The sequence below is a fragment of the Podarcis filfolensis genome, assembly GCF_964270895.1.
Source record: "Podarcis filfolensis genome assembly, chromosome: 16".
Classification (NCBI taxonomy): domain Eukaryota; kingdom Metazoa; phylum Chordata; class Lepidosauria; order Squamata; family Lacertidae; genus Podarcis; species Podarcis filfolensis.
In genome coordinates, this window is record NC_139620.1 from 33229615 (window position 1) to 33241891 (window position 12277).

The 12277-nt window shown below is 46.3% G+C and overlaps 1 protein-coding gene across 1 annotated transcript in view; it reads right to left on the reverse strand.

Moving 5' to 3' along the window:
* ULK1 (unc-51 like autophagy activating kinase 1) overlaps window positions 1-12277 on the reverse strand; it is a 113821-nt gene that overhangs the window by 31757 nt on the left and 69787 nt on the right. Inside the window, exons 11-13 of the mRNA XM_083589860.1 lie at window positions 12178-12228; window positions 3501-3589; window positions 2037-2190 (exon numbers count right to left, since the gene is read on the reverse strand). Coding sequence (XP_083445986.1) covers window positions 2037-2190; window positions 3501-3589; window positions 12178-12228 — 294 coding nt within the window. The remainder of the gene's footprint in view (window positions 1-2036; window positions 2191-3500; window positions 3590-12177; window positions 12229-12277) is intronic.

Sequence of the window (12277 nt, forward strand, 5' to 3'; positions counted from 1 at the left end):
TTCAGTACGGACATTCATGCCTACGGCGACCCCATTATTCACCCAGTGGGAAGCTGGCTAGACCTTAGGCATGCAAAAACCAGGTCTTGTGTGACCTTCTGTACAAATTTGTATGACAGGATGGGAGTGAAGACACTTTGCTCATATGCAGAGAGGCGTGATTGCTCAAACAACACAAAAGGTGTCACTGGCCCAAGGCTTGTAATATCTAAAAAGTTGGACCTGCAGCAGGGGCAGAGCGCTCCTGTTCAAGGCACCAAACAAGCCCCATGCTACAGCTGATTCCATTCCTTATGCCTTTGAGCATATTCAGCCCTTGGTGGGCTGTACAATCCCTCAATGACATTTTGAACTTCCCCAAGTCTGCTGCCACCTCCCTGCTTTTGTTTGTGGAGGGTCTCATTTTGGCTAGATAAAAGATTGGCGTTCAGAGAATGAGCTTCCTATTGGGAGCCTGTAGGGTATTTTTCAAAGAAACAATTTCAGTTTTGCAAATCCACGTTGTTGTTGTTTTTAAAAAAATGCATGTGCGATTTCATTTCTGTTTGCAGAAGACAGGAGATTTTCCAGCACTCTGTGGCATCATGGTGTGCTTGTGTCACATCCCTTTGAAAATGTATCAAGGTTGAAACACACACATATGTACACCACAATCTTGCCTGGTGCCTGTGGCTCATCCCAGCGGATAAGTATTACTGAGGGTTCAAACATCAAAAACGGGCACCAACTTGCAGTGCCTCTTTCCCCGGGAACACTGGTTTCAGGGGACCCTGGGCAAAGTGTTCTCTGGAAGGCCTCCTGCATCTCTGGTCCCTCTTGGGAACTTATTGAATGGAGGAGAACTGTGGCACTTCAAGGAGGGACAGGGAATCATCAGTGTGGGCATGGGGGGCACCATTTTCATTCCCCCAAACACCCCCAATATGGCATCACTCTGGGGCAATGAGAGGCCCACCACAAGGAAAAGGACCAGGGTGGGGGGCTGGACAAGCATGAAGTGTGCTCCCTACTAGCTGGGTCCCCAGCACCTGCCTACGAATAGTGGGTCCTGGCAGTGTGCCTTTTTCCAGTTCCTGGACATGTAATTGGATGGCAGGAGCTCCCAAACACGGACCTAAAACACTGGTTCCCAACAAGCCTGCCTGCTCAGCTATCTCCCCACCAACGCTTCTCGCTACAGAAAACCCCAAGCTGAAGAACAAACGATTTCAAATCTCAGCAGCTTTGTGAACAGGGAAGCTGTTCCCCTTCTCCTGTTCAAAGCATGCAACGCTATCTGGACATTAATCTGCCCAAATAAATCTGTTTGCAAAGGGGGAGAGTGGGGCTAACCATGCTAGTTTGGCCCCTTTACTCTCTGCAGTTAGAGGGCAGCTGCCTGCCCCAGGCTGCCTGCTCTGCTCGGGTTACCCTCCCTGCACAACAATGGAAGGAAGGACCCATGGAGAGGGGCAGAGCTCTTGCACTCATCCCTGCTCCTTCCTGTCTCTTATGCGCTGCTGTAGCACGGAAGAGAAATACCTAAATATAACGATATATTACTCGCTCTTCACCTCCCAAGGTCCCAGTGCAAGTCACAGCAATTTGAAATGCAACATTAAAAACAGCTTAAGAACAAATCGCAACCGCGAGAATAGGACGGGTCCTAAAAACATACACCGAGGTAAAGGCTCATATGAGAAAAACTGCACAGATGCCCCTCTGTAGGGCAGGAATGCCCCAACTTTGTGGCTGCCACAGAGAATGCCCTCTCCTGGGCTGCTGCCACCCTGAGCTTCTGATAGCGGTGGAACTACTCAAAAGGCTGCCATTGCTGATCTCAACAGCAGAGAGCGGTTTCCAGATATTTGGGGCCCAAGTCTCTTAGGGCTTTAAACACTAGGGTGAGCACATTGATTTCGGCCAAGACGCAAACTGGCAACCAGCAGGGCTCGTGAGATTATGGTTGCTGTCTCCTGCCTTTGAGGAATGCCCACAACCTCTTCCGCCACACCATCAGCCACGCCTCTGCTTCAAAAAGAAACCAGACTGCTTACTTGCAAACTGGGCTGGCACCATGACGAAGTCGTCGGTGTCACAGGAGGAGTTCTTGCTGCTGCCGCCAGCCGACTCCTTCGACCCATGAAGGAAGCCGGGCTGGGTAGGAGAGGCTAAAACCTTCTCAGGGAGATGTGCCATCTCTCCAAGGGACTGTTCAAGGGAAGGGGAAGGAGAAACAGGAGTGAAAACGCAAACCTCGGAAGAAACTCCTTCTGCAGGCTCTTCCGCACCAAAAAGCACTCCCAGAAAAGGAGTTTCTGCCAGCACATGGTGTCTATGGAACAGCTGCTTCTTTCAAGGCAGTTCTCCAAAGGCCCCAAGACAAAACTATGCCATTTCAGTGGCCCCAGAACCATTGAGTGGTGCAGTCGGCAGGGAATTGGGATGGTTCTTTGACACAGAAAGTCCCCCAGTATGTGGTGGTTGTTATCCCATTATTACCTTACAGAAGTCCTGTTTATGGGGCTAGCGATGTTGTGACAGTACAAAAATTGGCACCAAATTTGCTTTTAGTCTCTGCTTTCTTACGATATTTAGAAGGTTGAAGGAACAAATCTTCAAATTTGCAGGTGGAAATGAGAGCCATATTTTGAGTTGGGGTCGCTCATTGTTCCTTTATTCCCTACACACTAAGCCCCTTCGGGCGGAGGGTGCCATGAAACCGATGGTGCAACCGCAGTTAGAATATAGTGCACATGGTTCTGCTCACTGTATCTCAAGCAAAGGATACTGCAGAGCTGGAAAAGCTACAGAAGAGGTGCAATAACTCCCTTAGGAGGAGTTTTTGGGTTTGTTTTTGAAGTGAGCAAGGGAGGACATGATAGAGGTTTAGAAACTGATGCACAATACAGAGAAAATGTATTAAGCGAACTAGTTTTTCCTCTCTCCAGAACCCAGGATCACCCAATGAAACCGAATAGAGCAAGATTCAGGGCAGACCAAAGAGATAGAGAGGAGGGGCTCTTCCTCCCCCCCCCAGCGCACAGTTATATTGTGGAATCTACTTCCATAAGATGTGATAAAGTCCACAAACTAAGGTGGCTTTAAAAGGGGATTAGACACATTCATAGAGGATAAGGCTACCCATATGCTGCCTCCAGGATCCAGAGGCAGCCTGCATCTGAATACAGACTGCTGGGGGTGCCAAGTGGGCAGAGAGCTGCTGTGCTCATGCCCTGTTTGTGGGCTTTTGAGAGGCATCTGGGCTGGTCATTGTGAGGAAGCAGGATGCTAGACTAGACGAGCCTTCGATCTGAGTGCTTCTGACGTGGGCTGACTTGGGATCTGCCACACACAGCTTAAGATGGTTCTCTCCCTTGAAAATGCCACCCTGCACGGTTGACTGGTGGCGTGGTGGGCACCCAGAGGGGGACGTTGTCAGCAGCCACCAGAATGACCCAGTGGCAAACAAGAGGGAGGAGGAAAACCAACAGCGCTCAAGAGGCGTGCATTGTACTTACGGGAGGAGATGCGAGATGGGACGTGGAAGAGCTGCTGGACGAACTCCCAGACCCAGAGCTCGGATAAGAAGGCATTGGCACAGAAGCAGCTGAAGAAAGAGGGCAGGGGGAGGGGAGAGAAGAAAGAAAGGTCATGCTTTCTAGGTTGTCAACAGCGGGATTAGAACAGCTTTCTTGGCTTCCTCACGCTAACGGATTTACCTCAGGTGCCAGGCGACGTCACTGAACTGAGGCAAGGAGGGGGGAGGGAGAAACAAGTTGGCATTCAGCGCAACTGAATGTGGCAGGTGCTCTTTCGCTTGCCCCCCGTCTGAGATTCTGAAGTCTGAGGCACCATTTTCTAGCTTCTAAATGCCTTTGGTCTCTGTCAGGGGTAGTCAATGCAGACGGCGGACTCCCAGCTCCCAACAGCCCCAGCTAGCATGGCCAATGGTCGGGGGGGGGGGAGTGCAGGCCAACAACGTTTGGAGGGCACAAGATAGGCCCAACCTGCTGTCTGCCTTCTAGAATGCAAACAACGTTTTTTGTTGCAGCACTGCATTAGTGGCATGACTCAGGTCTACTATATTTCTTAAAAAACCAGGAATCCTTTTTCCATCCTCATGTGCAGACTCTTGCGGTGTTGTCGCTTTAAGTATTTTTTAGGATGTGGTTGGCGGTTTTTAATTGGAAGCCGCTCCGAAAGTCCTCAGAGCCAAAGCGCAGGGTCCGAAATAATGTAGACAGTGGTCAAGTACACTTGACAGAGCCTTCCCTAAATGCCCTTTGGAATTCCTTACCCAGATAATCTGGAGTCCTCCAGATCTTGTTGGGACTCAAACCCCCATTGCTCCCAACCACTGGGAGCTGGAGTCCAGCAATATCTAGAGGGTCACAACTTATTCTAATTTATCGATCACCTTACACACATGCCTCAAGGAAATGTATCGAATGCAGCAGAACCAGCTGAAAACAGTTAAACGCCACCAATAAATAAATAAACAGCAGCAGATAAATTTCTGAACAACACCAAATAGATACCCATGGCAGAAACCTAGTCATACTGTTGGGAAAGCTGTTGGAACAAAAAATGCCTTTGGTAGGTTCCAGAAAGGGCAGATAATGGGCATCTGTTGTATCTCAGCAGGAACGCTGTTCCACAGAACAAGGGAAGCAACACTAAAAGCACTTCTCCAAGTTACCGCAGAGCGAGCTTCCAATTTCTTTGGAAGTTGCAGGAGAAGCTCTTCCATAAGCTGCAGTGGTGGATAAGCTGGTCTCTTAAGAAATCTGATCCTGAGCTGTTTAGAGTCTTAGAACCAAAATGTTTGAACTTGGCCCAGTAGAGGACGGGCAAACAGTCCAAATCCTGCAGCCTTTGAGGTGCTGCATCCTGGTGGCAGCTTGCTTTCACAAGCAGCCTGGCTATGGTGTCCTGCCCCACCTGCTCCCTCTGGGTCAGCCCCAAGGTAGCTCCACATGGAGAGCATTGCAGGTATCCACCCATGAAGTTACCAGCGCATGGAGAACTGTGGTGAAGTTCTCCATCCCTGCCCTAGACCTATTGGTATGGCTTCCTCCAATGACATTCCAAGCAAAAGAGAGGGTGGGGAAAAGATAGACAGATATTGTTATGGGAAGGCTTCCTACCATTATCAGACATTTCAGAGGTATCTCAAGCACTGTGTCTGGTTCTTCACACAATTTGAAGAATTTATTATCTGCCGGTCTCTTTCTGTGTTTTGTGTTGGGTTGTGTTTTGTAGGCATTCAATGATGGTTTGTTTGTTTTTAAAATCATTTCTGAGCTGCCTTGAGTACCTCACATTGATGCAGAAAAACAGAACTGGAATACTTTCAACTAAATAAATAAAGCGCGAGAGAAAATATAAAGAAAACTGAGCCCTGGAGCACAGTGAAATTGATTGATTCTGAATTTTCACATCATGTGTGAAAAACGTTTTAAAACATTGCTATTTGTTTTGAAGGGTGGAAGGCTATAATTAATTTTGAAGGGTGTGAAGCTGTAATTAATTAACACACCCCAGCTGTAGCTGTTTTTTCTCTCTCTGTACAACAGCAACAGGAAAATTACCGTCCGGCTATAGCTTCTATTACTCCAAAAGAATGAGATGATGTACTTTTCTCCAGCTGATAACTAGAAGGCTAAGATGATGGTGGTTGCACACAGAAGAAAAATGTTCTCAGTAAAATCAAAACATATTTAATTGATGAAAACATCCCTGGGGACTACCATAAAATGACATCATATTGCTGATGTTTTAACAGCCAGGTGTTCACTTGCCCTGTGAAACTATGTTTTGGCTGCCTGCGCTTAGCATATTTTGGCAGACAAGCACCATTCTGAGCTAAGGCACTGGTTGGATTGGTGTGAGGAAACCAATGGGATAACCCAATAATAAAAAGAGGGAGGGAATTATTTGTACACTGCAAGGGAAGGAGAAAACAAAGCAGGATTTTTGTCTATGCAAGCCTGGATGATAATATGCTCAGAAATGGAAAGAGGGATTAATCAGGATATGCAGTAGCAATGGGTAACTAAAATGAACCATGGAAGGGGGACGGGGAAGGGAAGTCAATGACTATCTTTTGGCTTGAATGTGAAAATTTGAAATGGAAAATTATTATTTTTTTAATTAAAAGAAGAGAACAGGGGAGGGGGGCAGAGCTTAGAGGTAGAGCTCATGCTTTGCATGCCGAACACCTGAGCTCCAGTCCCCGAAATCGCTAGTTAAAACAGTATGAGGTACTAGGTGATGAGAACAGCCTCCTCTGGAGGTTCTACAAAGTCACTGCTGGAGCAAACAGACAGTCTTAAGACTAGATGGCCAAAATAGTTAATAGAGTAAGTTCCTTCCTATGTGGTGGCAAGAACTTCTGCTTTCAGTGACACTCATGTGTGGTGGTGGGGAACCAAGTGTTTGAAGATTTCATACTTGCATGATTGCATACGGAGCGCTTGCCTCATCGCGTGTGCATGATGAAGCAATGGAGGCCCAGCACTCCGCTACACAAACTGCAGCACAGACAGTGCATGACGAACCACGTCTATACAAAAATCATCTTGCTATTCCCACCCAAATCTTAAGGGGAATTCAGCATAGACTTGCTGGTATCTCAGCCAGGACTCACAAATCCACACAGCATTCACGAATGGCTCATTACGACTGCCAAACTATTTACACTGCAGGTATATATGGATATAGATGGGGCACCATCCAGGGAACTGCTTTTGTATAAGTGTGCAGGGTTACATATTCCTCTGGGCAGAGGCCATTCACAAGCACAACTGCAGGATCTCACACACACTCGACCTCTGCCAGGGTTCCCTAGGACTGGAGGATTCATGTTGCATATGACTCTGCACCACTGCAGATGATGGCAAAGTAAAATCCTCTGCCAGGCTAAGGAAAGTAGTCCAGGGCGTTCAGTGCCAAGCAAGAGGTAAAAAGTAGGACTCAGCAAAAGTGAGAGTCTGGGCAGAACAGGAATGAGTCTGGTGAATCAAAGGAAGTAGCATGTGGAGAGAGGCTGGAACAGGAGATGAACAAGATTATTATTTTTGCCCCCAAGCAGGTGTGGGGAGAGAGGGGCAAAGGGATCGGTGGAGCAATGAGACAGAGGGGATAGCTGGTGTCTCCTGCCTTGATTCCTTAAAGCACTTTAAAAGGTCTCTAGGTGAAGATCTGGCATCCTTTAAAAGAAACTAGCTCCACCAACCTGATTATTTCACCTTGAGCCTGGAGAGACGGTGATATTAAACTTGAATTAGGTGTCTCCACCCACAAATCTTCAGATTACCTATATAATTCCTCTCCTCGCAAAAGGAGGCCTGCTGAGTCTCCAAGTCCTTGCTTAATTGAGAAAGATTAGGTCCCAGCTCTCTCCACCACAGTCTGTTCTAAAAATGCAACACAGCTCACTTGGGGGAGAAATCTTCCTTAGATGAACAACACCACAGCTGAACTGTTGAGCTGCGGTGGTTCTGGCCTAGTGAAGGGCTCTGCATTAAGCAACAAGTACATTGGTGAATTTATAAAGTGATAGTGGGGTGGGATTTGTGGGGGACACACACACACACAGGTATTTTAGAGGGGTTCCAATCAGTTCCAATGCACTTTCTACTGATTTGATATGGAAGCCTATCTGGTAGGTAGAATCACATTATTGTAGAGTTGGAAGGGACCACGAGGGTCTTCTTGTCCAACCCCCTGCTATGCAAAGGCTCCAACGCACAACCCTGAGATTAAGAGTCTCATGCTCCACTGACCGTGTGCAGAAAGAGGGAACTAGAAAACTGAGAAAAGTTGCATGTGAAACACTGGGAGGGCCACAACACTTCAAACATAGCAATTCATTTAAGAACTTTTAAATCTACTAACACGGTGCTAAATATTATACCAGCAGTTCAGTTTTTTTTTTTAATATAAAGGAGTTCATTTAAAAACAACTGCAAGTGGAAAGAACTATCTTAAAAGAGGCAGTCTCCCTACTTACAGAAGGCATCCTCACGGAAGAGGCATTATTTACACATGGTAGGGAATACTTCTAGCAACAGTGGCGGGGAACCTGAGTTCCTCCATAGGTTGTGGGACTCCAACTCCCATCAGCCTCAGCTAGCATAGTCAATGATCAAGGATGGTGGGAGTTGTAGTCCAGCATCATAAAAAGGGCTGTAGCATCCCCGACCATTGCTGTAGGATGATGCCTGCGACAATACATCTGAACACGAAGGAAACATGCCAAGTGCTTTAGAAACTGTTTTCGCCCAATAGATTAACAGATAAAACTGAATTAAAACTTTCATGATTTAGCAACTGGCATGTCTTTAATTGAGCTGCAGCTCTAGTCTTACCACTGCTGGTACCACCAATATGACCCCACACAGGTTATTCTTGCCATGCAATATCATTAGTTATCATTAACTGGGGTGGGGGGAGAGATCCACTACACAACTTTTATGGCAAAATGCAAACAATTCTACCCAAGTTATACAGTTTCGTTTTTAGAAAAATATTTATTTTTCATAATTCAGAAATACAGATGTCTCACTTTACAGATATATATAAATAGAAAAAATAGGAACAAAGCATATAAATAGGCTATAAATAAATACAACTGGAACAAACATATAGAAAACAAGTTTCCAGATAATAAAATGAAGGCATCCAAAAAGTCTTGGTGGTGCTGAGAAAAGATAAAGAACTTGCACCATGCCCAGTTTCATTATTGGGTAGGAATATAAAAAATATATATCAAGGAAAGAGAGAATTGTATGAGGCAGAAACTACTGACCATATCTTGGTGGAAGGTACCATGACCAGCGCAATACATTCTCTGTTGCCAAGCTCATTGGTTTCACCCAGCTCCATTGCATCTATCCTGACAAATATCTCTCCAAGGTCTCACAGAGATATTTTCCTATCCTGACACCCTTCTGACTAGAGAGCTGTCTGCACTGTGCACTAACTGAGTGATGGTGTCTTCCAATAACACCACCAGGAGACCAGGCAAAGAGCCACAGATAAAGCAAGTGCTCAGGGAATCGTATGAATAAGACTCTTAAAAGAGGCACAAGTGAGCTGCTCCTGTCATTTATCCATCACATCACAGGTAGCAAGAAATCATAGGATGAAGAGGCCACCTCTTTCCTCAAAATGGTTCCCCTAAACACTGAGATCTCTAGGCACCTTCAGTTCTTCTCTCGAGTCCTGATTAATGCACACACACAAGCAGCAACATGGCAGCCACTCACCACACAAGAGTCACTTGCCACATGGATCTGGAGCCTTTCAAACCTAACACCACAAATCTTTGGAGGGCCTGTCCATGTGCGATGATGATGGAATAGGGGAACGTGGGTTACATCCAACTAACTATTAGAGTAGACCCACTGAAATTAATGGACCTTAAATTACTCATGTCTACCCTAAGCATGAATAACTTGGACACAACTGAACACTGCTGGAGTCACATGATCAGCTGCCTTCTGCTATTCGACTGACTACCATATTACTACTGTTTATGAACTGGGCCTGAGGCCCCTACAGGCAAGCATTAGGACTGAAGTACATGATTACAAGCCTCCGGACAAAAGCCCTCTCGTATACCAAGCACCAAAAAGATGAAAAACTTGAGCTTCTCTTCTCTGTTTGGTTGCGTAGCATAGTTTTCTTTTCTGGCTGGAGGCTGTGACCTGACGAGCTTTCTTCCCGATTCACACCCAGATGTAGCTGTGCCGTGACCTGGGGCGTGCAAGCGCCTGTTGGCATGGGCGTCTCATGGGACCAGTGTCCCAAGGCAGTGGGCTAGACGATGCGGGAGACAGTGGCCGGAAGATGGGAGCCCTTCTCTGCCTCTCTTGGCTTGGCCGTTTTGGCGGGGTCACCCCACGCAGCGGTTGTGAGGAGGCTGGCAGTGAAGGAAACGGAGGCCAAGTCAAGAAAATCCTTTCTTGCTTCTGCGGGGATCCCCGTGGGCTGCAGCTCGGCTTCCATAACGCCGGAGCCGATGGCGGTACTGTTCGCGGTGGCTGCCAGGCTGCCTGGGGCGCAGAAGATCCTTCCTGGTTGGCAAGGGGCTCAGATTTCGTAGAAATGTTTCTCCACTGGGGCACCGTGGTGGGAGCAGGGAAGTCTGCAGGTCTGTAAGTGCCCTTGAGTCGGGAAAACGCTTTCCGGTTTCGAGGGTGGCCTTCCCCCCAGGGTGACACTGCGGTTGTAGGTAAGGACCGGGAGGGCTTGGAAGCGCCCCTAAACCAGGAGAATATTTTTCTGCCCGTGGGAGTGACACCTAAGTATAGTTAAGGGAGGGGGGATTGTATTATTTAAAATTATGATCAGGGAATGAAATCATAACTCTCCTGCTTCGAAGCAATGGTGACCCAAGGCTTAGGTTTCCCTACAGGCGTCCAATGTTAGGACACCTTGTGGCAGGCTTACGACAGGTTTAAAGCAAAATGTAGAAGTCCCCAGTGTCTCCCATCGTTTGCTGACTGGCTGACTTGATAAGAGAATTGATCCATGACAGCAATTTCTCTCTCTCTCTCTCTCTCTCTCTCTCTCTCTCTCTCTCTCTCTCACACACACACACACACACACACACACTACAACTATCACTACGTAGTTCCAAAAACACTATTTGGTGAACCCGCTCCAGTGAAGGGGCAACTTTGTCAGGTGAGAATTGGAAAAGTAAAAGCACCCTGCCCCCAGCCCCCACTGACCCAGTCTTGCACGTGGTTCTCACCCCACACATTCCTATTACGTCAGAACCCACATATTTGCCGAGATAATGTCTAGCTCCACCCTTGAACTAATCCTGTTGCAGATGGATTATGCTATAGCATACCCCATGCCTGATTTAAGTTCTGCAATTCACTGTACAAAGCCACTTTATACACAGAGTCAGATTACTGGTTCATCAAGCCCCCTCTTCCCCAACCTGGTGCCCTCCACATGCTTTGGAATATAGTTGTTTTCCTCCTCCAAAAACTAGGTGCGTCTTGTGGTCTGGTGCGTCTTATAGAGCGAAAAATACGGTAGCTCCCATGAGCCCCATCTAGCCCCACGATTGCCAACAGTTATAGTTCTGAGACAACTGGAGGGCATCTAAATACTGCTTCTTCTCAAAGTGGTAGTGGCTTTCCAAGGTCTCCCAGATTCGTGCCCTAAGATTCTTTCAGTGATAACATGTGGGAAACTCAACCTTGACCTTTTGCATACAAAGCATCTATTCTACTGCAAAAATCATAGCATGTGTTCTTTGGGAAATTCTTAATTTTTCATCTCTCTCCTAGGAAGAAACTTCTCAGGTGCCATTTAGATGTATTCTCAACACGTAAGAAAGCCTCTATTTACTTTCAGTTCTGAAACTGTTCCACTTTCCACCCACAGCTGCAAAATTCTCCATCCCTTAGACCTCATAAGTGAATGGATTGTCCTGTTTCAGTGTATGCTACAGCCCATTACTTCAGGCACAAAAATGAGCTCAACAAAAAGCAGAAACCACCATTATAAAGATTAAATCTAAAGCGGCCAGACAAAGTCATGATGACATGACTCCCTTTATCATTGTAAAAAAAACCCAGACAGAATTAATGTGACAAACTCAATGCCAAAACATTGTTCCTATGCAGTGATTACAAATCTTTTAAAAATGCCAAAGGGAATTGGATTTACATATTTCAGCTACATGATTAAAACTGCCAGTTTCTGAAGCACTGCAAGAGATATGTGCCAATTCATAAAGATGCTTTAGTCTCACAGACTCGCTGGCTATCACAGTTGAAAGGATACTTACATGTACTGTTGTCCCTCAAAAGAGTGTCTTGAAGTGTAACAAAAACCCCACCCTCCAAAAAACTAAGCTACTCCCACAGTTTTTAGAAAGCTGAGATTTTGTCAGCACCTAGTCAAGTTACTAATAAAGGTCTGAAAACTTGGGAGGTGCAATTTGCTTCTAAAGAGAGCAGCCTTCTAGCACAGAGCAAGCCAAGTCATCTATAGAATGGAATGGTCGGGCTGTGGAAGTTCTGCTGCCTCTTCTCACACCCGAATGAGCCTAAGAGAGAACCACCAATAACGTGCTTCTAAGCTTGCACAGTGCAAGCTGGAATCTACAGCGTAGGTCCGTGTATGTATTGCAAAAAAGAGACTGAGATAATGAAACAAACTTACATTTTTTCATAGAGGCACTTGCATCCAAGAAAGGGTGATGGAAAAATTCATCTGAAGAAAGAAAAAGGAAGAAAATGTAAATATCGATGTTTTAAAAAGT